This window comes from Phaenicophaeus curvirostris, chromosome 3 (genome assembly GCF_032191515.1).
Source record: "Phaenicophaeus curvirostris isolate KB17595 chromosome 3, BPBGC_Pcur_1.0, whole genome shotgun sequence".
Taxonomy (NCBI): Eukaryota; Metazoa; Chordata; class Aves; order Cuculiformes; family Cuculidae; genus Phaenicophaeus; species Phaenicophaeus curvirostris.
In genome coordinates, this window is record NC_091394.1 from 4,504,512 (window position 1) to 4,528,000 (window position 23,489).

Sequence of the window (23,489 nt, forward strand, 5' to 3'; positions counted from 1 at the left end):
GTGAAGTTTTGGCATATTTGCATTAATTGTGGATAAAAATACATTCAAACTTCTATTAACCTACCTTTAATATTGGTTAGGTTGTGTTTTTATATTCAGTGAGCTGTGGCTTTTCAAATGGGAGGTGCTCCAGCCCTCTGATCATCTTCACAGCCCTCCTCTGGACTCTCTTTAACAGATCCATGTCCTTCCTGCATTGAGGACTCCAGAACTGAGTCAGTACTTCAGGAGGGGCTTCATGAAAACAGAATAGAGGCGCAGAATCACTGTCCTCAACCTGCTGGTCACACTCCTTTTGATGCAGCCCAGGAAAGCCCAGGTTGGCTTTCTGGGTTGCAGGTGCACATTGCTGGCTCATGTTGAGCTTCTCATCCACCAGCACCTCCAAGTCCTTCTCCTCAGGGCTGCTCTCAATCCATTCTCTGTCCAGGCTGTATTTGTGCTTGGGACTGCCCCTGCCCAAGTGCAGGACCTCGCACGTGGCCTTGTTGAACTTCATGAGGTTTGCACAGGCCCCCCTCTCAAGCCTGGCAAGGTCCCTCTGGATGGCATTCCTTTCCTCCAGCATGTCAACCGTGCCACACAGTTTGGTGTCATCAGCAAACTTGCCGAGGGTGCCCTCTCAATCCACTGTCCATGTCTGTGACAAAGATGTTAAACAACACCGGTCCCAATACCAGCCTCTGAGGAATGCCACTTGTTACTGGTCTTCACTTGGACACTGAGCTGTTGACCACAACTCTTTGAGTCCAGCCAGTTCCTTATCCACTGAGTGGTCCATCCATCAAATCCAAATCCACAATATACACGCCTTTTTAAATTTATAAAAATTGAAAATCTGAAGGTTATTAAAAAATTTTTAGGATATACTAGTACATTTCCTCTTATTCTCTATCTTGGACATACACGCCTGTTGATTCTGACAGCACCTGAAATGAATGTTTATGCATGTCTTTCTTTTTTGATTCCCTCTTCAAAGCTGATCTAATTGATAGTCACTGCTGCGTTTAACAGCATTTGGCTCTTTCTGAAGTGAGTGGGCGATGAACTCGGGAGCCTTCCTTTTTTCTTTTCTATTTTTTTGTGTAAATTAAAGAATATATTCTTTATGTCAGGAATTTATAAGAACTTCCTTTATGTTGGCAGTTTCCACCCACCCAGAAGGGCTTTCAGTGGTTTGGAAGCAGAAGCAAGAAGGATGTGAGTAGTATTGCAGGATGCTTTTTCTTGTGATGCTATTACTGTTCATTCTGAATGCTTGCAAGAAAATGAAGTTAATGGGTGCAGATAACTTGCTGTTTTCAGTGATACACAAGTGATGACTATTAGTGGTTTTTTTTTTATTTTGCTACTTTAATAATTGTAGGTACATTGGTGTGGAAGTTTCAGAGTCTTTATTCTTTGAAACCCTATAACTTATTTGGAAGTCCCCTGTGGAGGTTCTGGTGCCCTGCCAAAATGAATGTCTTTACATGACAAATTGGCTCATGACACACAACTCAAAATTCCAGCATCCTTGATGCGCAAGGGAAAATATATGTTTGTAGTGGTTAGTATCAAATACTCCTCAAAATAAAGGTGATCTTCGTTCCATATGAACCAATAATCACATTGTCTTCTGTATTCCATCAATAAGAAGACTATTTTCTTGGATTAGTCTTTCGGGATGAAGAGGAGTAACTCTGCAAGGTCATAAGGAAGACCTATAATTTGATTTAGGAAGGATGTTATGCCCTTGAAAATGAGAAGATGTTGAGTTGTTCACATTCAGTTTTGTGCAGGCTATTTAAGGAGCTCATTAAAATAATATTGCTTTATTGTATCCGTGATTTGATTGAAAGAATTAATTGTCTAAAAAAGGGAATTTCTAATGGAAAAAAAATGAAGCTCTGTTTTCTGTATGTGACATCTTTTACAAACACTGTTGACTGGGTATTGAATACTTGGAGATGATACTACTCTGATGAGAAGTGCTTTGGGAATTCTAATGCCTAGATTAGCATAAAAAAACCCCCCAAAGTAGAATTTAGTATTGTAAATGTACTTTCTTTGAGTTCTCCTGTATACACCCCTACCCCTTCTCTTAAAGAGCTCGTATGTGACCAGAAAGAAAAGTAAATAAAATTGTATTGAGCATCAAGTTAAGGAACTTTGCAGTTCATTACAGGTTTATGGATCATCACTAAATTGCTTGTCCTTTTGATCTTAATGTACGATTACTGCTTTCTAAATTTCATCTGAGGATTAGGACAATGCAAGTCTCACACTGCAAATCTTAACTACACTGTCTCCACCTTTTGGCATACAGAAATTATGTACTATTTTTTTGGACTAGAGGAAAAAAAAAATAGAAAACACTCAACTAAAATGTTCTCTATTTCCATTAAAGAAAAGATCTTCTGTCTGTGAGTGACTGATTCTTTTCTATAGAACTGGAGCAGATACTATATCAATATACAAAAAAACATTGTAGGAAGAATACAAAAATCTTGTGTTGTTATCTAATAAAAAATGGTGGTGGTAGCACAAGTGGTATTTTTCTCATGTTTTGAATTAATTTTCTTCTTTATAGGTTGTGAGATGGTGCTGAATAATATCTTTATTGTTTTCGGTTAAAAAATCACCACCTGGCCCCACACCAGCTCTGTTCCACTCCCTTGCCCCTGGGGACCACGTCCCAGGGGGTCCTACTAACTCCTTCAAGAGCTAGAAGTCTGTTTTCCTGAAATTTAGGATCCTTACCATAGTCCTCACTTGTCCCATATGCCTTGGGACCTTGAACTCCATCAATGTGTGATCACTGCAGCCTGGGCTGCCTCTGATCTTGATGTCACTGATGAGCTCACTTGCATTGGTGACCACAGGTTGAGTATTGCAACCCCTTGGGTAGAGGTGTCTATGAAGAAATTATCTTCAGCACACTCTAGGAGTCTCCTGGATTGCCTAAAGCTTGCTGTGCTACGTCTCCAGCAGATGTCAGGGTCATTGAATTCCCCCAGCAGGATGAGAGCTTGCGAGCATGAAGCCTCCTGTAGTCCAGATACTTGGAAAATTATTGAAGAAAAGCACTGTGTCAAAGACTTAACTAATATTTCCTGTAGGATTACTGAGCTTAGCTTTTTTTGTTCACAAACGGTGAGGCCACAACAGGTTTCTTTGCAAAACTTGGGAACATCAGTGTGCTGCAAAGAACCTTAAAATGTGTTAAGGTAATGTATGACTGTCTCCAAGCAGGAGAATTTGTTAACCTGAAGCTAATGTGGCAAATTAATTTTTGGTCATATCCTTTAAGAATCTGTTCAGCTATACTTGATTTATATGAACATTAACAAAAGATTTATGTTACGAAAAGTCAACCCACTTTTGAGTTAGAATGGCTTCATTTTGAACATCAAATATGATGTTAAGAGAACACTGTTTGACAGAACTGGCTTTTAAACTACAGAAATACTGAAGGTTTGACTGCTGTCTGCTTAGCCTGGGCTTGATCCTGGGCTCTGGTGGTTGACTCTGTTGTACCTGGTGATACCAGTCTTGGAGCCTATGTAAATCCTTTCTGGTTTATTTATGCAGTAGGTTAAGTGGTTGATGTTGCTGTGCTTTAGATATTTGTTACTTGTAAAAAATGCACCTGGAATCTTTAAAAGGCGAAGGTAGAAGGAAAAACACGAGAGCTTGCATCTTGTGCTGCTTTTAGTCTTGTTGGTCCCTGAATAAGGTAGTTCAGGAGCTGTTCTTCTGCACTTCCATTGCTATATGAGTTTGCCAACTTTACATTGATATCAAAAGGCTTATTTCAGTCACACTAATAAGTAGGGCATGAAGTGTATCAGAAGAGAGTATGGTGTGGAGGCACCAGTTTCCTACTTAATAATATATCTTGAATGTATGAATTTTTGTGGATGGAGAGAAACCCCTAATTATTCCTATATCATCTTTGTTAGTTGAAATTCCCAATGCAAGATAGGAGTTCACTGCTGGACAGGTTTTCTGATAAATCAGATAGTCTGAGAGGAAAGGATAAGGAAGATGGAGAATTGGTTTGAGATTGCAAATGTCTTACACAGCAAAGAAAAAACTGCCATGCAAGGCTCTGCAAGGGAAGAGTGGTCAGTCTCACTGGTGGGAACCTGCTGTGGAGGTGCTGCAAGGTGAAGAACCCAGTGGCTGCTGCATGCAAACAGTTAAGGATGGACTTGTGGCACTCATCACAAAGTAATTTGTTGGTATTTCCCATGTTATATAGATAAATGTGTACTGCAGTTAAACAACATAATTTCCATCTGATCTTTTCTTTTCTGTATCCAAACAGTGCTCATAAACCTTTTCAGGGTAAGCTTGCACTTCAAAGGCTTCATCCTCCTCTGCTATTAATTGTTGTAGCATTTTTGAACATACTGACAACTTGTTCACTTACACCAGCTGAGAATAGACCTGGTTGTTTTACTTCTGACTAATTGTGATAGTTTCTCTCTTGGTTTAGTGAACAAAGAAAAATAATAGTGAATAAGAACCAGAAAACCACAGCTGGAGAAGCAATATCTGGCAACTCCAAAGGGCTATTGTGATCTAGAGGTTATTATTCTCTCATTATTTAGGTATAGCTAGCTCTATGTAAATTTAGTCAGTACTTTAGCTCAATGAGAGACCTACAGCTGAAAAACCGTTCAATGTGTGCAACTACTGTGCACTCAATTCCTTACAGGCCTCCCATAAATGATTATTCATCAGAAAAGTAGGATTTTTACTTCCATAGGTAGTAAGTCTAATTGATTTGAGTACATCTCCCCAGATTAATACTGTCTTACTTTGTCCTCAAAAATAAGCATAAGTTGTTGTTTTGTTTTTTTTTTTTGCATGTTCTTGAACAGTTTTGTGTACCCTGCATTGTCTGTATCAACATTGCAATTACTTAATCTTGTCAGGAGGTACTTACGATAGTGGTCACCGTCTCATTCAATGGGTAACTGAACAAAAAACTGCATACTTGGATCTGCGGCAAATTGATGTTTAAATCATAGTGTAAAGCACATAGATAAACATTTAGTATTTAATCATCTGTTAAAATGAAATGCATTTTCAATTCTCAATTGCTTCATATCAAAATGAAAAGGAAATAAACGTCAAGATTTGATTTCCCACCCCCATCCCTCTTGTAACGGCATTAGTAGCATCAATTTTCTAGTGGTGCCATCTTGCTGGGAGCAGAAAGGTCACACTGGAGGGCAGTTCAGTGAAAGCTTTTGGGAACTGGATTTGGACAGTTTGTGCTGGGGTTCAAAGATGCTGCAGTTCTCGGCACTGCTATTTCATTACTTCCCACCCCTCATTGGGAAATGAGGTTTTATAGGATATTTTAGAAATTATGGGGAACTATACTTGTGGCATATTCTTTTAGAACATGGCTCTATTTGTTTTTCCTTCTTTAGCAGGTAATTGAAGCAGAAGAAGGAAAGAAATCTTCATGCTTGAAAAAGTTAACATTCATGTTGGTTGTTTTTGTCACGGTCATTTTTTCCTTGGAGCTTTTAAACTTGGGAACCTGGATTTCTAGTTCAGGAGAAGTTGAGCATCCCGTGATTGGTTCCTTGAAAGCTTTTAATGTTCCATGTCCTAAAAATGCTTCCAGAAACAAGGTTAGACTTGTCTGTCCAGGTTTAAGCATGTAGTAAATTACTTAATTACACAAAGACTACTGAAACTAGTGCTCACTCACATGGTGCTCATCACAGTGAGTGCTCTGTAACCAAGTGCCTAGAAGTTGATTTTTAGATGTCATAAGTCTAGACACCATGCTGAAAACTTCTATCTTTCATTGTGTCTGTCTTCCTGCCATGATTCTAATTTGCTATATAGCTTTCTTGTTTTTTTTTTAGTTGAGTCTTTTAACTTCTGGTTGTGTGTAAAAGTCTAACAATAGTTCTTTTGTTTTACAGGTACTAAGCCAAATGATCTACAATTGATAATACCATTGTTAAGAATGGATGGGGATGAAAATAAGAAGAGAGATAATGTTGATGAGTGTTTGCAAATTGAGTTGACAGAAGAATCCCAGAGAAATACATCAGGACAAAATGCTGGATGTGACACTTCGTCTCAGCAGAAAACAGAGCTTATATCAGATGGAGTGTTCAGGGACCTTGAAAAGAAAAGAAAAGAGAATGGCACAAACAAAAGGGCACTGTCAGGATCACAAAACCTGGATGCTGTTGAAGCAGACAAACCTGAAAATATCTCTAGAAAAAGAAAGCGGATTTCTTCTGAAGACATGAAAGATAGTGAAAGGAAATTGCACAAAGTTATAGCTGGAGAAGCAGGTAGTATAGTAGCTGGAGCTGTAAAGAAGGAAGGAGTCGCCAGTTGTCTTGGTGATGACATATTTAATTCAAATTTCCTGTGCCTACCTTGTAACTTCAAATGTGCAGATGGTGTCATATTGAAAATTCACAAGGAGAATAAACATTCACAAGAGATGCCAGCTGCTGTTCCTCATAAGTTATCTTCTTCAGAAGAAATCAGCGTTGGCTGTACAGTTGGAAACATAGACAAAGATCTTAAAGACAAAATGACTGATGAGTGTTTACCTTCCTGCTCTGATATGGAAAAAGATAAACGAGAAAGCCCATCAGAACAATCCAAAGAGCAAACATGCCCTCACTGTAGTTGCACAGCTGAATGCACTTCAACGTCACATACACATGTTAAGCAAGATCACGAGAAATCCAAGATATTTTGCTGTGATCTTTGTGGTTTTCAGAGTGCTGAGGAAGATCTCCTAAAGTCTCATTTCCTTGGAAAGACACACCTTAGACGCCAAAATCTTGCTGCACGGGGAGGATTTGTACAGTTATTGACAAAAAAATGCTTCAAAAAACAACAATCTACTGCAACCAGAGAGAGGAATGTCAGAGCAAAACCTGGGACCAGTAAATTACGGGCAAGAACTGCTGATGCAAAAGAGTTAAGTGTTTGTAGCACACCAAAAGGGTCAAAAGTAAACTTGTCCAAACAGAATGATGACACTGAACTTGTTGAAATGATACCATCTTCAGATGTTCCCACTGAAAAAACAGATACTAGGACAGAAGAAAAGTTGCTTTCTTCTGGTGTGGATGGAAATTACAAAGTCCCTACTGAAAAGCTAGAAATACCAGGACCCTCAGAAAACACCTTGCAGAAAACAGAACTCCCTCCAACTACCAAAAACCTAGTTATCAGTTTAAAGATGTCGAGGAGGTTTGATAGACTGGAACATAAAAGAAACTTCATGCTAAGGTCTTCATTTGGACAGAGTAGGTCTTTTAGATTAAAAAGGCAGGTTAAAAGAAGATACAGTTTGTTGGGTAATAGTAAGAGAGGCAAGACTGGAATTCAAAGAGCACACATGAAGGCTATCTCCAGTTTACAGCTTAAACCTGGTGATTCAAGGCCTGTGTCACATGTGGAATTAGAAACAGATGCAAAACGTAGTTGTAATACTACTTCAGAAATTCAAGGTCTTACTCAAGATAGGCAAAATAACCTTTCTTCCAGCACTGCAGATACTGCAGATTCTGACGTTAAAGTTACTGCTGATCATGGTGTTCTTGATACTGGTGTTAATTGTGGTCACGTTTTCCAGAGCAGAAAAAATCTGGAAATTAATGTTGCCACGCTTCCTACAGAAATGATACAGTTTCATTGTCAGATGTGTAGTTATTCCTCGCCAGTCAGGGAAGACATGAAGCAACACTGTCAGGCCAGTAAACACCAGGTGGGTGATTGTAGCTTTAATTGTCGACTCTGTTCCTTTACCAGCTTGAATGCGATCAGCCTTCAAAGCCATATGGGTGAAGTGCATAGAATGCCCCATAGCTGTCCAACCTGCAGTCTTTTTTTTCAAGCAGAAGAAGAGCTGATAAATCATCAAAAAAATGAGAAACATGGTGCTTCCATATTTCAGCAAGATACTCCATTGAGTAACAGTGATCAGACCTTGCAAGTGGTAGCTGATGCTGACTCAGTATCAAACAATAGCCAAAGTACTGCAAAGGAAATGGAAGTATTGATGAAAGCAAAAACTCCAGATGCTTCTTTCATAAATAATAAAAATGAACTAAAGCATTCTGTTCTGAATAAAACCCAATTTCAGTGCAAAAAATGCTTTTATAAGACAAGATCTTCCACGGTTCTTACAAGGCACATAAAACTGCGACATGCACAGGAGTATCACTTGCTTTGCAAAGCATGTAATCTTTATTCGCTGAGTAAGGAAGGAATGGAGAAGCATATCAAACGAAGCAAACACCTTGAAAATGCCAGGAAAAACAACATTGGACTACGTTTTGAGGAATGTATTGAAAAGGTTTGTGTTGGTGTTGGTGGTATTAGAAGAGTGTTGGATCCTTCCATTTCTGGGAGTGGGAATGCAGAGTTAGATAAAGAAATTATACACGTTTCATCCTCTTCTGTGGAAAACATATCAAGAAGTAAGGAATTTGTTCCACTTCATCAAAGGATTGGTGAAAATGAATTGGTTGTAGCTAGTGCACCCAAAAGGGTGAAACCCAAAGGCACTATTTCTAGGACATGTACCCATTGTGGTCTTCTGGCCTCCAGTGTTACAAATTTGACTGTTCACATCAGACGAAAGCACAGTCATCAGTACAGCTATTTGTGTAAGGTCTGCAATTATTACACTGTAACCAAAGGAGATATGGAACGACACTGTGCAACCAAAAAACACAAAAGTCGTGTTGAGATGGAAGGACATGGAAAACAGAACTCAGACATTATTGTTAGCCCTGAAGAAGGTAATTTTGAATCTGTGAGCAAAAAGGTTGACAGCCCCATGACTGCCTTATATGATCATGCTGAGGATGGAAGCCAGTCATCAGATCTGGAAAATTGTGTCTTAGACAATCAGGAAGTTAAACGAGGAGATGCTGAGCTAAAAGCCTGTAGGCTGCAGGATTTGGAGCATGCTAGAAATTCATTAAATGAAAACCAACATATACTTTTGGAACCAGATAGGGTTACCCAAGATGGTGACCCATGCTTCCAGCGAAAAACAGTGGGTGCAAACACCAACAAGTGTGTACACTGCAGCTTCATTGCGCATTCTTCCTCTTCTTTAGAGCTGCATGTGAAGCGAAAACATACAAAACAGTTTGAGTACTTCTGCATGGCTTGTGACTACTATGCTGTTACTCGCAGAGAGATGATTAGGCATGCGGCAACAGAGAAACACAAAATTAGAAGAGAATCTCATGTTTTTTCTTCTTCTGGGGAGGAAGCAAACACAGCAAATATCACTACAGAAGGCGCTGCTTTGTCTCAGGAGGAGCACCAGCACAGTGCAGGGGGATCAAGAACTGTTTTAGGTGAAACAAGATGTGCCAGTGAGGCAGCAGAGGGTGATCGTATGAGTAAAAGCTTAGCTGAGTGTACAGTTTTAGAAGAGAACGCATCTCCGGGAATACCTAAAGGTGACAGTTCCCAAAATGCAGTAGAAGGTGAACTTGGAGAAGAGTCTGAAAATGGAGAATACCTTTTATGTGAAGGATTCCAGCAAACTCCTCAGAAAGATAAAGCTGTTAAACTTGACAAGGAAGTTTTAGTTAAAGAAGCAGGTACTTGTGAGCTGCAGAAAAGTAGCCATGGTGAGGAGCTACTTAACTCAGATGATAATTGCACTGCAGAAAATCAAATTAAATCAAGTGACACAAACATGAATTCAGGAATAGGCGAGGAAGGGTTGGAAGCAAATAGAGAAAACCCTGAAGCAGAGTGCAGAAACACAGACGTTCTCAAAAGAATATCACTGGAAAAAAATAACTCACTTATGCTAACACTTCAAGAAACAAGTAGTGCAGTAGAGCAATCAAATTTTGCTGGAAACATAAGAGAAATGGTACAAAATATGCATAGTTTAGAGGGTGACAGAAGTTTCAAAGAGGATCCTACTGGGGAGGAGGAAGAATCCCTTATGGAAGCGCAACATGAAGCAGAAGTAACTATAAATAACAATGTTTGGGAGGCAGATGGCTCAACAGCTGAGGGCATGCAAGAAAGTAGTAGTGAAGCTTTAGGAACACTTATCAGTGTAGATGATAAAGAAAAGGCAATTCAAAATTTTGTCAATTTTGATTCTTCTATAGTGAGGTTGAAAAGCCATCAAGATGGGGAGGCCACTGACCATTCTGCTGAAGGACAGGTATCAGGTGGAGTGAAAGCTCCTGAGCTCCCAGTGAAGGCAGACTCTTCACCAAGCAGTGGGAAAAAGAAGAAGTCGGAAGGAATTTCCCTTGGGGAATCAACACGTATTCGCTGCGATGACTGTGGTTTTCTAGCAGACGGTTTGAGCGGACTAAATGTTCACATAGCCATGAAACATCCATCAAAAGAAAAACATTTTCATTGTTTACTCTGTGGAAAATCATTTTACACCGAGAGCAACCTTCACCAGCACTTGGCCAGTGCTGGGCACATGCGAAACGAGCAGGCGAGCGTGGAGGAGCTGCCCGAAGGAGGCGCTACCTTTAAGTGTGTGAAGTGCACAGAGCCCTTTGATTCAGAGCAGAGCTTGTTCCTCCACATCAAAGAGCAACATGAAGAGCTGTTGCGGGAAGTGAACAAGTACATCGTGGAAGACACTGAGCAAATAAACAGGGAGAGGGAAGAGAACCAAGGCAATGTCTGCAAGTACTGTGGGAAGATGTGTAGAAGTAGCAATTCCATGGCCTTCCTAGCTCACATCCGTACCCATACAGGTATGGTAACACTCTCTTTGCAAGTGGTCTCTCTCACACAGAGTGAATTATACCATTGGTCGTTTTCTGCTTATTAATCTCTTCAACATTTGTTGTGAACTGGCATTCATATTGCCTGGTGAGCCCCTATTGAAATTCAAACTTACCTAAAGAGGTATGAAAATACAGTGATCAAAGGGCATAAAATGTAAGAATATTTTAAATACAGTCACCTTTCTACTCTTTGTTTCATATTAAAAGATTTCCTTCCCTTTAATATAAACTGTAACCATTAATTAATTCTTAACTTTATACAATGAAGTGGTGGTGGTTTAAGAGAACAATTAGCTGTTCTTTCTAACAGCTTCTTCCTTGCAGTTGTTTAATATCCACATTGTTTTTTTCATTTCAGTTCAGTTACACTTTCAGTACTACATAATTCTTCATGATAGACATTTGATATTACATCATTCCTAAATGAATACCTATAAGGAGCACCAAGAGGTTTTTGTAGAACTAAGTTATGGGAGTTGGAATTGGTCAGCCTTTTTGGAAGGCACTGTGTGAGGCTGATGTGATGCACAAGGATGTAGCATCTGATTTAGTTTCTGTGCTGATCACACTTTCAATTCATTTTTATGTTTAATTTTAAGTGGAAAAGTTAAAAACATTTTTTGTAGAAAAATGCATAAGCTGCAGTTCTAAATTTATGTAAAAATTCACTGCAATGTTTCTATAAACCTGCCATACATTCTTTATTTTAAATAGACAGCTTTTCTAAATCACTGAGCTCTGCTTAGACAAGTGGTGTCTCCATGGTTGAATTTATGAGTGGATTTGAATAATAAATTCACATTTCAATGAACATATTTTCATTAAAACTGTAAGGTTTATTTTACTGTACTTTAAAATAATGGCTTATTATGGAAGCTATAGTTTAAATTCATGCAGTATTTGAAACTTAGTGCATGGTTACAAGGAAGAGAACAAAAAGGTAAGAAAAGAAAAACATAAAAGAATAGCAATTCCTGGCATAATCCTAGAATAGTTTTGTAAGGTTTTTTATGAAAAGGCAAGGGCGTGACTGGACAACAAAGTTTAAAATTAATCTTGGGGAACATGGACATTGTAAGTCAAACCTTTCAAAGTATTTTACTATAACTGCAGTATTCATGTATACCAATAACTCACGTACTTAATACTTTCAGCATTACTTCTCTTCTGTCAATAACGTAGTTATCTGTATTGCTTCAGGTAACATCTAACTTTGAATGCAGCGTTAAGTCTTTAGAGCGACGTTTGTGTTCACATGGTCAGAACAGCTGATTAGTTCTTAATAGGCCCTCTTACGGCAGATAAAACTGAATAAAACTAAGGGGGAGGATGCTAATGGAGCTCTCTTTAGAATTCTTTATGCAACTGTCTGGTCAAGACATGTTGCTTATAATTGATGTGTCCATTACTTGAATTCTCTTGTAATTATAGTCAATAAGTCTTGTAAATGTGTTAAAGCTCACTAAAAGCATACAAATTCAAGAACAGAGTAAGGCTAATAATTTAAAATAATCAATGTAGGCATTTCAGCACTTAATTTCCCTTGTGTGTTGATAGCTGATCATTCTTAATCCATTAAGATTTATTTAGTCGTTTACAATGCAAAATAGGTTTGCACTGGTCACTTGTGCCATTTGAAAATGTCCACCAGGTTAAGTGCAGAATGTAGTCCATTAGTCTTCCTTGACTATATGTATTAATTGCATTTAAAATCAAGTTAATGTGGATGTGAAAGTGAGGTAACTATCAATATATGACAAAGCAACCCTACTTTACATAAGTTACATCATTGATTGTAACATTTAGTAAAAGTTAGTGTACTTTTTAACATCTTGTGTGGAGGTCTGATCATGAAATATATTTTTATTGTGCTTTTGGATGGCCCTAAATATGCAAAGCAGTAAAAGAATACATTTCATTTTTTGGTGCTGCTCGCGGAGAGGGTATAGAAGGATTACAGAATGCAGTTTTATCTGTCCTCTTTCTCATGGTACCTTTAAATGAAATACTTTTCTTTTTTTTTTTCTTATTCACATAAATAGTAATGTGGAGATTTTTATTAATAGTTAATGGGAAGAAGGCTTTATCTTGCAATCTGTATTTTCATATTTGTGGTGTTCTTTGTGTCTTATAGAACCTTTTCTTCCAATCTGTATCGCAATGGATGCAGTGGAATAGCAACAAATATTTTTGGGTTATTGGCAGTGGTGTCAGAGGGAACTGACCTGCTCCACCAACTGTATATACACTGGCTTATAACATTGGGGAAGCAATACAGTATAGTATTTCTAGCTTCTCATCTCTTTCAGAGTAACACCAGGTATAAAACAGGTGCAGAGCTGCACATTTTTTCATTTATTGTCCTGCTTTTTTTGGGTTTTTTTAGTCTTTCTTCAGCATCCAGATGTGCATATATGTGTTTATGTATGTCTGTATGTGTAACCATATCCAACTCTTTACCTTTTTTTAAATGAAGTAATCGGTGATGGTTTGGGGTAGAGGGAAGGGAGGAGAAAGTTGTAGAAAGATATGACTAATGATTTCCATTAATAGAAAAATAGTGTTTCAAAATACCGTTAAGTAATGTATGAGATTTTCACATTGCAAATTAAAGGGAAGCTTTGCTAGAGAGGAGATAACAAGTAAGTCCATCACATGTTGACAAGTGAAAATGAGGAAGCGTAAAGAAAAATAAAAGGAGTAGTAGAGGTGGAAGACTTTTTAGTTCGCAATAGATGCAGGTCCCATAAACTTAATTAACAATCAACATCTGAGGAAAAATCACCTGCAAACACATCTTTGTTTTGTTTCTCATCAGATTTCTCAGCTAATGGAAGGTTTGCCCAATATAAGTGCAGTACCTTACTCCCCGTGTCCTAAACACAGGAGGAAGTGGTATGATGTTTCATGTGGCTCTGCTCACCTTACATCAGGCCTGAGCTAGGGACACAGCTATGACGCCTTCAGGTGCAGATAATGTTGCCTTTGGCTGGCTAAAAGCTGAGGCAGTTGGTTTTTTGAGTAATTTTGGGTCTCAGTTAATGCGAAATAAGGACAATTGTCCTGGTTTTGGATGGCATAATTATTCTAGTGGGTGATACAGTGCTGTGTTTTGGATATAGGATGAGAATAATATTGATAACATAGTGATTATTTTAGTTGTTGCTGGGCAGTGCTTACACTAAATCAAGGATTTTTCAGCTTCTCATGCCCTGCCAATGAAGAAGCTGGCAGTGTGCAAGAACCTAGGAGGGGACACAGCTGGGACAACTCAAACTGGCCAAAGGGATATTCCATACCATATTATGTCATGCTGAATATAAAACTGGGAGGAACTGGCTGGTGCAGGGATAGCTGCTAGGTAACGGGAAGGGCATTGGTGAGCAGGCGGTGAGCAATTGCATTGTGCATCACTTGTTTTGCATATTATTTTATCATTATTATTATTTTTATTTTCCTTTCTTTTTTTCTGTCCTCTTAAACTGTCTTTATCTCAACCCATGATTCCTACTTTTAAAAAAAATATTCACCCCGCTGGGGTGGGGAAGTGAGCGAATGGCTGTGTGGTGTTAGCTACCTGATGGGTTAAACCAGAACAACTATTAAGTCCAATCTTATATCTGTAAAATAGTAGCATGGTTTGCATCTATCTGACCTCAGCTCTTAAATTTAGTCTGTTTTCAATTTGGTGATTTTCTTTGTGCAAATTCGGTAATTTCACACTTAACACAGCATATGAAAACCATTAAACTTTGTGATAATGCAAGTATAGCTAAGATATGGTAAATTGCTTCAACATTGTTTCAGATAACCTTATGGTAAATACAGATTTTTTTTTTCCCTATTAGTTTAACACTTAGTCTAGTATCTTCATCTTAAGTATGAAATTTTGGGGTTTCTTATCCAAGAACATACTGGAACAAATTTGGCACCAGCAAAATAAAAAGGAGATGCCCCGCTTTTGTTTCAGGTAGTAAGTACTGACTCGGAGCCTGCCAGCACTTGAATTTTCAAGGACTTTAAATGGAGATGTTAACAGAGACTCAGCTCTGGATCTGAGAAATAAATAAAAAAACCTCAAGGCCTCAGTGATTTTTGGATGAGAGCAGTCAACAGAATAATACATTTCTGTATTGTCAGCACACTGTAGCTACGATTGGTCTGAACTCGAGTTTTTCACAAAGGAGTCATGTAAATGGAAAACAGCAAAGGTCTTGTATGGAAGCCCTGCGGGACACCTGCAGTAACAGAATGAGGAACGAATTTACAATTTAATCAGTAGAGAGAAACTAAGGGAACATAGGATTGAATCCACATGGTATTTGAATTCTATGACAAAAAAAAGCAGTATAAACACCAACAGATTTTTTAAAAATCCTCTCCCAACTGTGGCCTTGGTGCTATTAATTGTGCAATTAGTCTTAAGATGGCAAGTTAAAACATCAACTTTTTAATACTCTGTTATTTAATGCAAAGATAGGCACTTTTTTATTTGCATGGATCTCTTTATAGAATGCAGTGTTGATTTGAAATGTCACCAAATTAATGATTAATTTAGTTTTATCAGGATCATTTAAATAAACTGAGGCTTTTTGGTGTGATTGATGGAATGTGATTGCTGTTAGCTGCAGTCTCAACCTGCTTTTGACATTTAAACATATAAAGCTGACTAGATATAACCATTCAGGTGCTAAATATATTTTACATCTACTTCCAACAGCAGAAATGGAAGTATTAAGAGATCTGGCTTCATTGTCATTGAACTGTGAAATATTCAACCTTGTCTGCCCATGCTTAGTACTGTTGACTTTTTTATTTCGGTTAGAAGATTAAAATTAAATGCTTCATTTTTCATCAGCTTTTGGGAATTAAATTGAAATTTAAGACTCTAAAATTTTTTACTAAGATCCTCAATTTCACCAACGGATTCTTGGAAGATATTCTGTTTTCAAGGGCAAAGCAAAAAGGTTCATTGATCAAGTATGATATAGTGCAACATTTTTCTTATCAGAGCTCTTTATGTATATTTATTAAAGATCACATATTTCATATTATGCTTAACTGTATTGGAAGAAGTACTTCACAAAACATATACTAAACATAATATGGAGAATCTGTGACCATATTGTACTTACTTTTAACTGCAATTCTATGATTTTGATTTATTGATTTAAGAATTTAGTGGTCAGAAAATTGGAAATTGCTACAGATCCTTTAGAATGGTGTTGCTGCATAATAACATGGGGACTGATGCGCCCAATTTAAGTATTTCAGTAAAAAAATCTATTTTTTCCATCCTCGAGAGAGGATCACAGTTAATTAAGATAGACAAATAATTTGACTTTTTGCTGAGCTGAGGTAATACAAGAAACAGGCTGGTACTTCTTCCTTGGAGAAATAATTTCAGATTTCTTTAGTCTGCAGTAGACATTTAATATTAAAGTTTGTTCTTGAAATAAATAATAGCCAAAATGTCAATACTTCTGGTTTGCAGAATAATCATAAATTCTTGACCATAAAACAGTCATAAAGGCATAATATTTTATCCACTGTATATTCATACATTGCATGTCATTACAATAGCTCGGTGATGAATCATTTTCTGTGTGTGACAGAACAAATCTGAAATACCAATGCTAATGTGAAATCTATTCAAAGTCAGAAGACTTGTAAAATTACTTTACTTTAAATATGTTTTCTTAAAAAACATGTAGATTTTGCAGTTTACACCAACATCAAGCCACTTTAAGACCATCACCTGAGTTTCAGCATTTGAAGATGGGGAAAGGTGTAGAACAAGTTTTGCCATCTTGTTGAAAAATTATCTACCTACTGTATTGTCTTCTCATTTTAATATTCTGTGAGTTTTTAAAGTAATAATAAAAAAGAGTAAGTTATGGTTGGACTCGATGATCCAGTGGGTCTCTTCCAACCTGGTTATTCTATGATTCTATGATTATTTAAAGTTAACGGATTAGTTTCCGTGATCATGTACTTAAGGAAACTTTAATGAGTAATGTATAGTATATGTTATCTGTGTCCTAGGAGTTATAAATTTATGTACGCTGTCCTTTTTTTTTGTTAAGCAAAAATCTCAAACAGGTTAAATGTGGGCTAGGCCTTTTTAAAGGTTATTCTTTTCCCCTAGGTTTTTTTATTTCTTTAACTGTGGGTGATACATTATTCTAATTCAACTCATATCTTATGCTAAATTTTACTTAGGATCAAAGCCATTCAAGTGCAAGATATGCCACTTTGCAACAGCTCAGCTCGGAGATGCCAGGAACCATGTCAAGAGGCACCTTGGGATGAGGGAATACAAGTGTCATGTCTGTGGGTGAGTAAATTGAAACAGTCTCCACCATGGTTAACCAGGAGGAGAGTGCAGGATACGCATTGTTTCAGAATTGAAAACTGTGATGTGAGCAAGAGTGGCTAAAATTATGCATGCATATCCTCCTTTCCATTGTTATGGTAAATTCCTTAAATACAGTTATGACATTCTTTTCCCACTTCTAATCCGGCACTGAAGATGAGCAATTTTATGGGCTACAAGGTCAATTTGAACCTGTAATCTGTAAATTGACTAAATTATAGGATGTTCATTCACATTGCCAGGGAGAACTGTAAATTCCATTTAAAGACATAAAAAATATATAATATAGACTTTACTGTGTGGGGTTTTTTCTTTTGCTATACTGTTATAATTTTAGTACCATTAACAGATTTCTGGACTCCATTAGGGTTTTCATTCTTTACGGAAACAAAACAGAAGACTGCTTTTTTCAAACAAACGGATCTAAAATATTGCAGGCATAAGACTTTATAAATAAATGGAAGTCTTTTATGTATACTTGTGTTCTTGTTTGTTACCCAAAAAATCTTGTTTTTCTTTTTCACTTAATCGTTATTTCCTCAGAAGGATCGTTCATAATGTTTAATTGTCCTTCAAATGTGTTGCATTTAATAGGAAGCATTGAGACTCCTTAATGCAAAACTAATTAATTTAGCAGAAATGTTTAAAAGGTTTTAAAATGCCATGGCATATATGGTACATCATAGGACATTCAAAGTTGGATTTTAATACCCTAGTTCTGATTAAAAATATATTTTAATGTTATTATGCTGGAGAAATTAACTAATATATGCATCATATAAAAACATTTTACTCAAACCTATGTAACCTGCTATAGCAGTCTTAGGGCTAATATGTAGAACAGCACAGGTTCAATTAGATGATGCAGTGCACACATGAATGGTGTGGTGTGATCCTGGGGATAATATTCAGTAGGAGGTTTTTTTTTAGCCTTAGTATACCGATCTACTGCAGGACAAAGTGAGTTACATATTTTAAAGGACAAGTGAATCTTCAGCTGAAGATGCAGCTGAGTGATTGTCACTGTTTTATCTCTCTGTTTTTCAAATAATTTTGCATGCAGCATTATAAGATACTTTGAATATTTTTGCTCACTTAAGAAAATTAATTGCTGACTTCTTGAAACAAGAAATAAAAATTTATGAGCCTAATTTCTAAGTCCACTGAATATCAGTAGCAGAATAACTTGTGCTACTCTTTATTTTGCAGCATGTTTAAAAAGAACATTATGCGTGGTAGGCTATTTTATGTTGTTTGAAAAATCTTATTTACTACCTCTGGTATATGAAATACTGAGAATTTGGCACTGAAGATAGTTAACAACTACAGATCTGCAAAACTGTTTAGCTAAGGCTAAGCTCTGTTCTTTAGAAGTTGTCAACAAACTTGACAATGGTTCTTTATTCAATTCTCTTTTAACTTAAACAGAAAAATCGTCAAGTTATTTAACTGTTATCGTGAAAGGAAAAGTAAAAAACATCTCAAAATAGTTAATACTGTGTCTTTTATAAAAAGAGAATTAGAATGATTAGGACTTGTCACAGTTCTTCATTTTTTCAAAAAGTCATTTCTTCACTTCGGGATTGATGTGTTCTTATAATCTGGCTTAGAAATGACACAACTCTCAGCTGCAACCCACGATGGTTATGTGAGAGAGCAAAACATGTATGAGTGATTTAAACTGTGGACTTGGATGTTAGTTGCTTTGCTAAGCTGATTGCTTACTGTGTGTTGCTGACCTGTCATACCTCGTAGCCAAGCAGGTACGCATTTTCCATTTCTGTGTAGTATTTTATAGCTAATTTTCATCAGCAATGTGAGCTTGTGTTATTTAGATATGACAAAACAAACAGCTGAAGAGACATACACCACAATACTCTGTGCTCACAAAAATCTGACTTCTACACCTGTTTAAATAATCATCACATTTTACTTAATGTGCACCAAAAATCTACTTTTAAAATTATACATTAACTCTGTTTTAATTGGAAAAGACACTTTTATACTGTAGCTAACAGTCCTGAAGAATTGAGCAGGATTTGAAGACAAGAAATGAACAGGACAGTTTGAACTGTAGTTCAAATAATGACTGTGCCATCCTTAAATGTGGAAGAAGAGAAAAAAAGTATAATAGCCTGTGCTGTATTTCTGCTATTTTAACTGAAAGGACTAGGTAGTGTGTAGGTTAAAAAAATGAAGTAGCAGCACAAAAAAAAATAAAATTGCTAGGATTGGCTATCGGATTAGTGGCACTATAGAGCATTGGTACATTAACACCACTGACAATGTCAATTCATTATCATTGATGGCTAAATAATCTTAGAAATGCTCAGTGGACCTATTAGTTCCTGAACATAAGCAGCTCATGCTGCATTTCTTCATTAGTTTTAATTGCTATAAATTTTACCTTTTTAAAAATCATGCTTTAAAAGGTGAAGTGATCTTTCAGGAACATTAACTCTGTAATTTTGTCACAAACAGAAGGTCCTGCACTATGTTTTCTTTTCTACAGTAGTTAATATTCTATCCTCTGACTTTTAGATTCATAGTAATAAGCCCTCTGCTAGTTGTGAGGATAAATTGTGTTTCAAAAGCTTTTGAATGTGCTTGGGCACTTCTTAAAGGTGAAATGTCAGTGCAGCATCGTGGTATAGTGTGGTGTCGAAGTACCACTTTTTGGTTTTGTTCTTCAGACAAACTTAAAATCACCCCAAAAGGCTATATCTGTGCTGGTGTTTTAGGAAGGGTTTGCTGTGTCTCACTTTTCCAAATGATCCTCATATTTACATGATACAAAGTACACAATATATAATTCGCTTAGTTGTTGAAAAAGGCAGTAATTTTCCTGTGTTGTTTTATTTTTTTTTTAATTGAAGTTCAGGGTTTGTTTTTCTTCAGCTGCACAGCAGAAAATACATGACAGAAATTGGACACCGCTAATGTTTTAACATTTGGAATAAACCGTCTGCTACTCATTTCCTTATCGCAGATGTGTGTTAATTGTTTTCTTTTCCATACCCATGGCTGTAAAATATATCCCATTATTTCAGTGGTAGTATCTGTTTTCTGCGGGTAGCAAACTGCTGCATGTTTGAATTTAATTTTTGAAAGTCTGACTCTGAAATTGGCTGATACCCCGGGTTAGATGAGCAAATCTTGGTTGGCCGGCATTTAAAATTTTTGTTTCATTTGCCTGCTGAAATGCAGTGAAAAGGCTTATTGTGCACTTTTCAAATTTTATGCCTCAGGTAGAACATGAAAAATGCATTGTTCTGCACTTGAGAATTTGAACAGAATTTATAGGTAATGTTTGATTTAAAAAAGCATCTACTATTCCTTTGCCTGTTTCTTGCCTTTGCTTTCAGAAACAGGTTTTTTTTTGGGATGTAGTTACATGTTTCACGTAAAAGTGGCTGCTTCTTTCTTTTTTTCTCTCCTTTATGACTTCTTAAAAATCTGCCGAGGAAGATGGGTATGAGGTAGGTTTGGATTTTTAGAAAAATTGTCAGTATTTAAAACATGCACATGAACAATTTTTGCCACCTTAGGAAAAATTGAAAGGACATTTGTAGCAATGGCTTTATTATGTTTATTCCATATATAGCAGTCAAGTGTTTTAAGGAACAAAAGCAAGTGTTTTATACACAAAGGAATTTGGAGAGAGTGGAAAAGGTTGGTTTTTTTTTTTCCTGTATTTTGCTGAAGTAGTTATTTCTTGTGATTTTTGTTGTTGTTGTTGTTGTGGTTTTTTTGCTTTGTTTTGGTCTTTTGGTGGATGGAGGTATTTTTTTTTTCACTTTCTGCTCCTCAGTTCTCAATTTGCTTTGAAACTCTTTTTCCCAATAAATTCTGGAGATCTTATAAGGTATTCTGCTACATAAGTGTTTTTCTAAATTTGGTTATTTTAAAAGCTTGTACAAACAGGTTTTTAGGAGAGCTACCTGTCCTAATCACGGAAATAGCTTCACTGTTTGCTGCTCTCGTTAATGCTAAGAATAGTGGAGAGACCTTAAGCTGTATAAAGTTTAGTATTTTAATCACAGTGGCTGTTTTGAGATGTCTAAAGAAAAATACTGGCCTATGTTGAGTATAGTGGCTAACAGATCTTCATACTTTATAAGTAAGAGTGTGCTTTGACTAGCTGCTTCAAAAAAGTTTGCTGTACACCCCTCTGTGTTGTGTTCTAAAAAATCTTAGATTTTTTTAACTGATTACTGTTAATGTCAGGCTACTTCTAGTGAAAGCTTGCTCTTTGGATTGCGTTTAGCAAGCAAAAAAAGACTTATTCATAAATGTATTGGTAGGAGCAGGAAAAACATTATACTTTCAAGGATGCCTTAATGTACTGTAATGTAAGTTAATTATTTATATGTGTGCAGTTTGGGAAATCTTAAATAGAAAGTTGTTACTCTAGTAAAACTATTTTTGTGTAGTATTACCTAGTTTTTGTGCATTAGAAGGGATCTCTGTGTAGATGATTATAATGTCACTTTCTGACCTTTGCAGCTTGAATAATTGTAAATCATTGCTTCATAACGTGTCAGAGAATGTCTGTACTAGGCAATTAAATGGCAGAATATAATAGACCAAATTATTGCCTGTCATGTTTTCAACAACACAGTTAGTATTTGAGTTACACTTAATCATTACGTGCATTAGCAACTTCATTGGAATCCAGCTTCAGGCTGAGCATGAAATACATTACATTATTTAAACCTCTAATGGTAGAAGTCATTTATTTGTGTTGAAGTGTACAACATGCAGAGTTTCATAAAGCAAGGAACACTTGAGAGCTTAATTTATCCAAATCAAAGTCTAAATGCAGATAAACACAAGTGGCAAAAATTAGTTATTTTTATAGGCTGGAAATATTTAAAAATACATGGTTATGGGTAATTGTAGGCAGCAGGAATAAATTAAAATCACTATTTTTAGTCAGCTTTGAGAACTAAAACTGTTGTATAACTAAATCATCAAATGCATCATGAAATTCCATTTTTGAATGAACAATTAATTACACACATCGTACCTACAGATGCGTCCACATAAAAATATGTATTTGCTTCAGCTGTTTAGATCAGTGATAAGTGCATGGGGAATGACTGTTCTAGATCCTGATATTCTGAGTTTCTCTTTCTGCATTCTGTCCTATCACACTTGTATCTATGTTTACTTCAGTAAAGAAAATGAGGTGAACTTACATAGCACCTTTCCAAACTTGCACACACTTTTAAACAAATTAATCAGAGAATATTAGAAAAATATGTGGAGTAAGGTAACATATGTGTCATATTATCCTGCCAATTTTTGTTCTGTTATATATCATTTTATTAGATTTGCAAACCTGACTTTCAGTACATAGTCTCTATTTTTGCTGTTTAAGAAAACTACTTGAAATGGAAGCAATTTATTTTGGTTCAGTAAAGCTCCCAGCATCTTTATGCAATTGGTATGGATTCTACACTGTGTTGTGCAAGACTCGCTTGGCCTGTAAATCTGACTTGGGTTGGCTAGAGGTAAAGCAAGTGAGGGGGAAACTCGGGTGCAGGCGGTAGAAGGACTCTTCTGTTGAGACTGGTTTTACAGTTGATCCAGAAAAGTCAGGACCAGGTTTCTTAATAAAATGTGTTTTAAGGAATTTATATGGTAAATTGGATTATAATCATGATATAGTTGTACTTGCCGAAGAGACAAGTTAAATAAGGGGCATATTTGTGGGAGTGCATGCTTGTATTTGAACTGGAGATAGCAATTCAGATTAATACCTGTGCTGCATGCCGTCCAGCTCAATGCAGTTCCAAATGGTAAACATCAAGATGTACAATGATGTGGCTGACTATGATACGTGTAGCAGGTGTAACTTGTGCTTTTACAGACAAACATTTAAAATTTTTTATTTTACTGCAGATTGCTCTGATATCCAAGATTTGTGCATTTCTGTTGGGTCGCAGGCATCTCACTCAATGTGTCATCTGAGAGCAAGCACCTTCTGTGTCGGCACAGGGAGGGTTTGAGCCCTTCCTGAGAAGGCAGGAGTTACGACTAATGGGAAACAGGCCCATGGTGCAAAAATTAGAGTTTAACACTTGGTGCTAAGGAAAGTGGCATCCTAAAATTCAGTATACCTACTGAAAAAGAGACTTTGGTCTCCATGGTTCAAAAGGATTGGCCTAAGTGTAGAAATACTGTTGAAAATTGCAGTCTGTTGACAGGAGAGCGCAAAAATGTTGACTTGGTTTTGTTAACTATGAGAAGAAGGGAGCCTGAGGGTTGTCGTTGCAGGTGGTTGGTACTGACAGGGAAGGAGCTTTGCTTGGTTACCATTTTGT

The 23,489-nt window shown here is 36.8% G+C and overlaps 1 protein-coding gene across 2 annotated transcripts in view; it reads left to right on the top strand.

The window, feature by feature from the left end:
- Positions 1 to 23,489, top strand: part of ZNF407 (zinc finger protein 407) — a 341,301-nt gene that overhangs the window by 21,083 nt on the left and 296,729 nt on the right. Inside the window, exons 1-3 of one of the 2 annotated variants that reach the window (XM_069853278.1) lie at positions 836 to 1,200; positions 5,937 to 10,751; positions 17,007 to 17,121. In XM_069853278.1, coding sequence (XP_069709379.1) covers positions 1,137 to 1,200; positions 5,937 to 10,751; positions 17,007 to 17,121 — 4,994 coding nt within the window. In that variant the 5' untranslated portion in view covers positions 836 to 1,136. Of the gene's footprint in view, positions 1 to 835; positions 1,201 to 5,936; positions 10,752 to 17,006; positions 17,122 to 23,489 lie in introns of those variants that run through there. The other variant, XM_069853279.1, reaches the window with a different exon arrangement.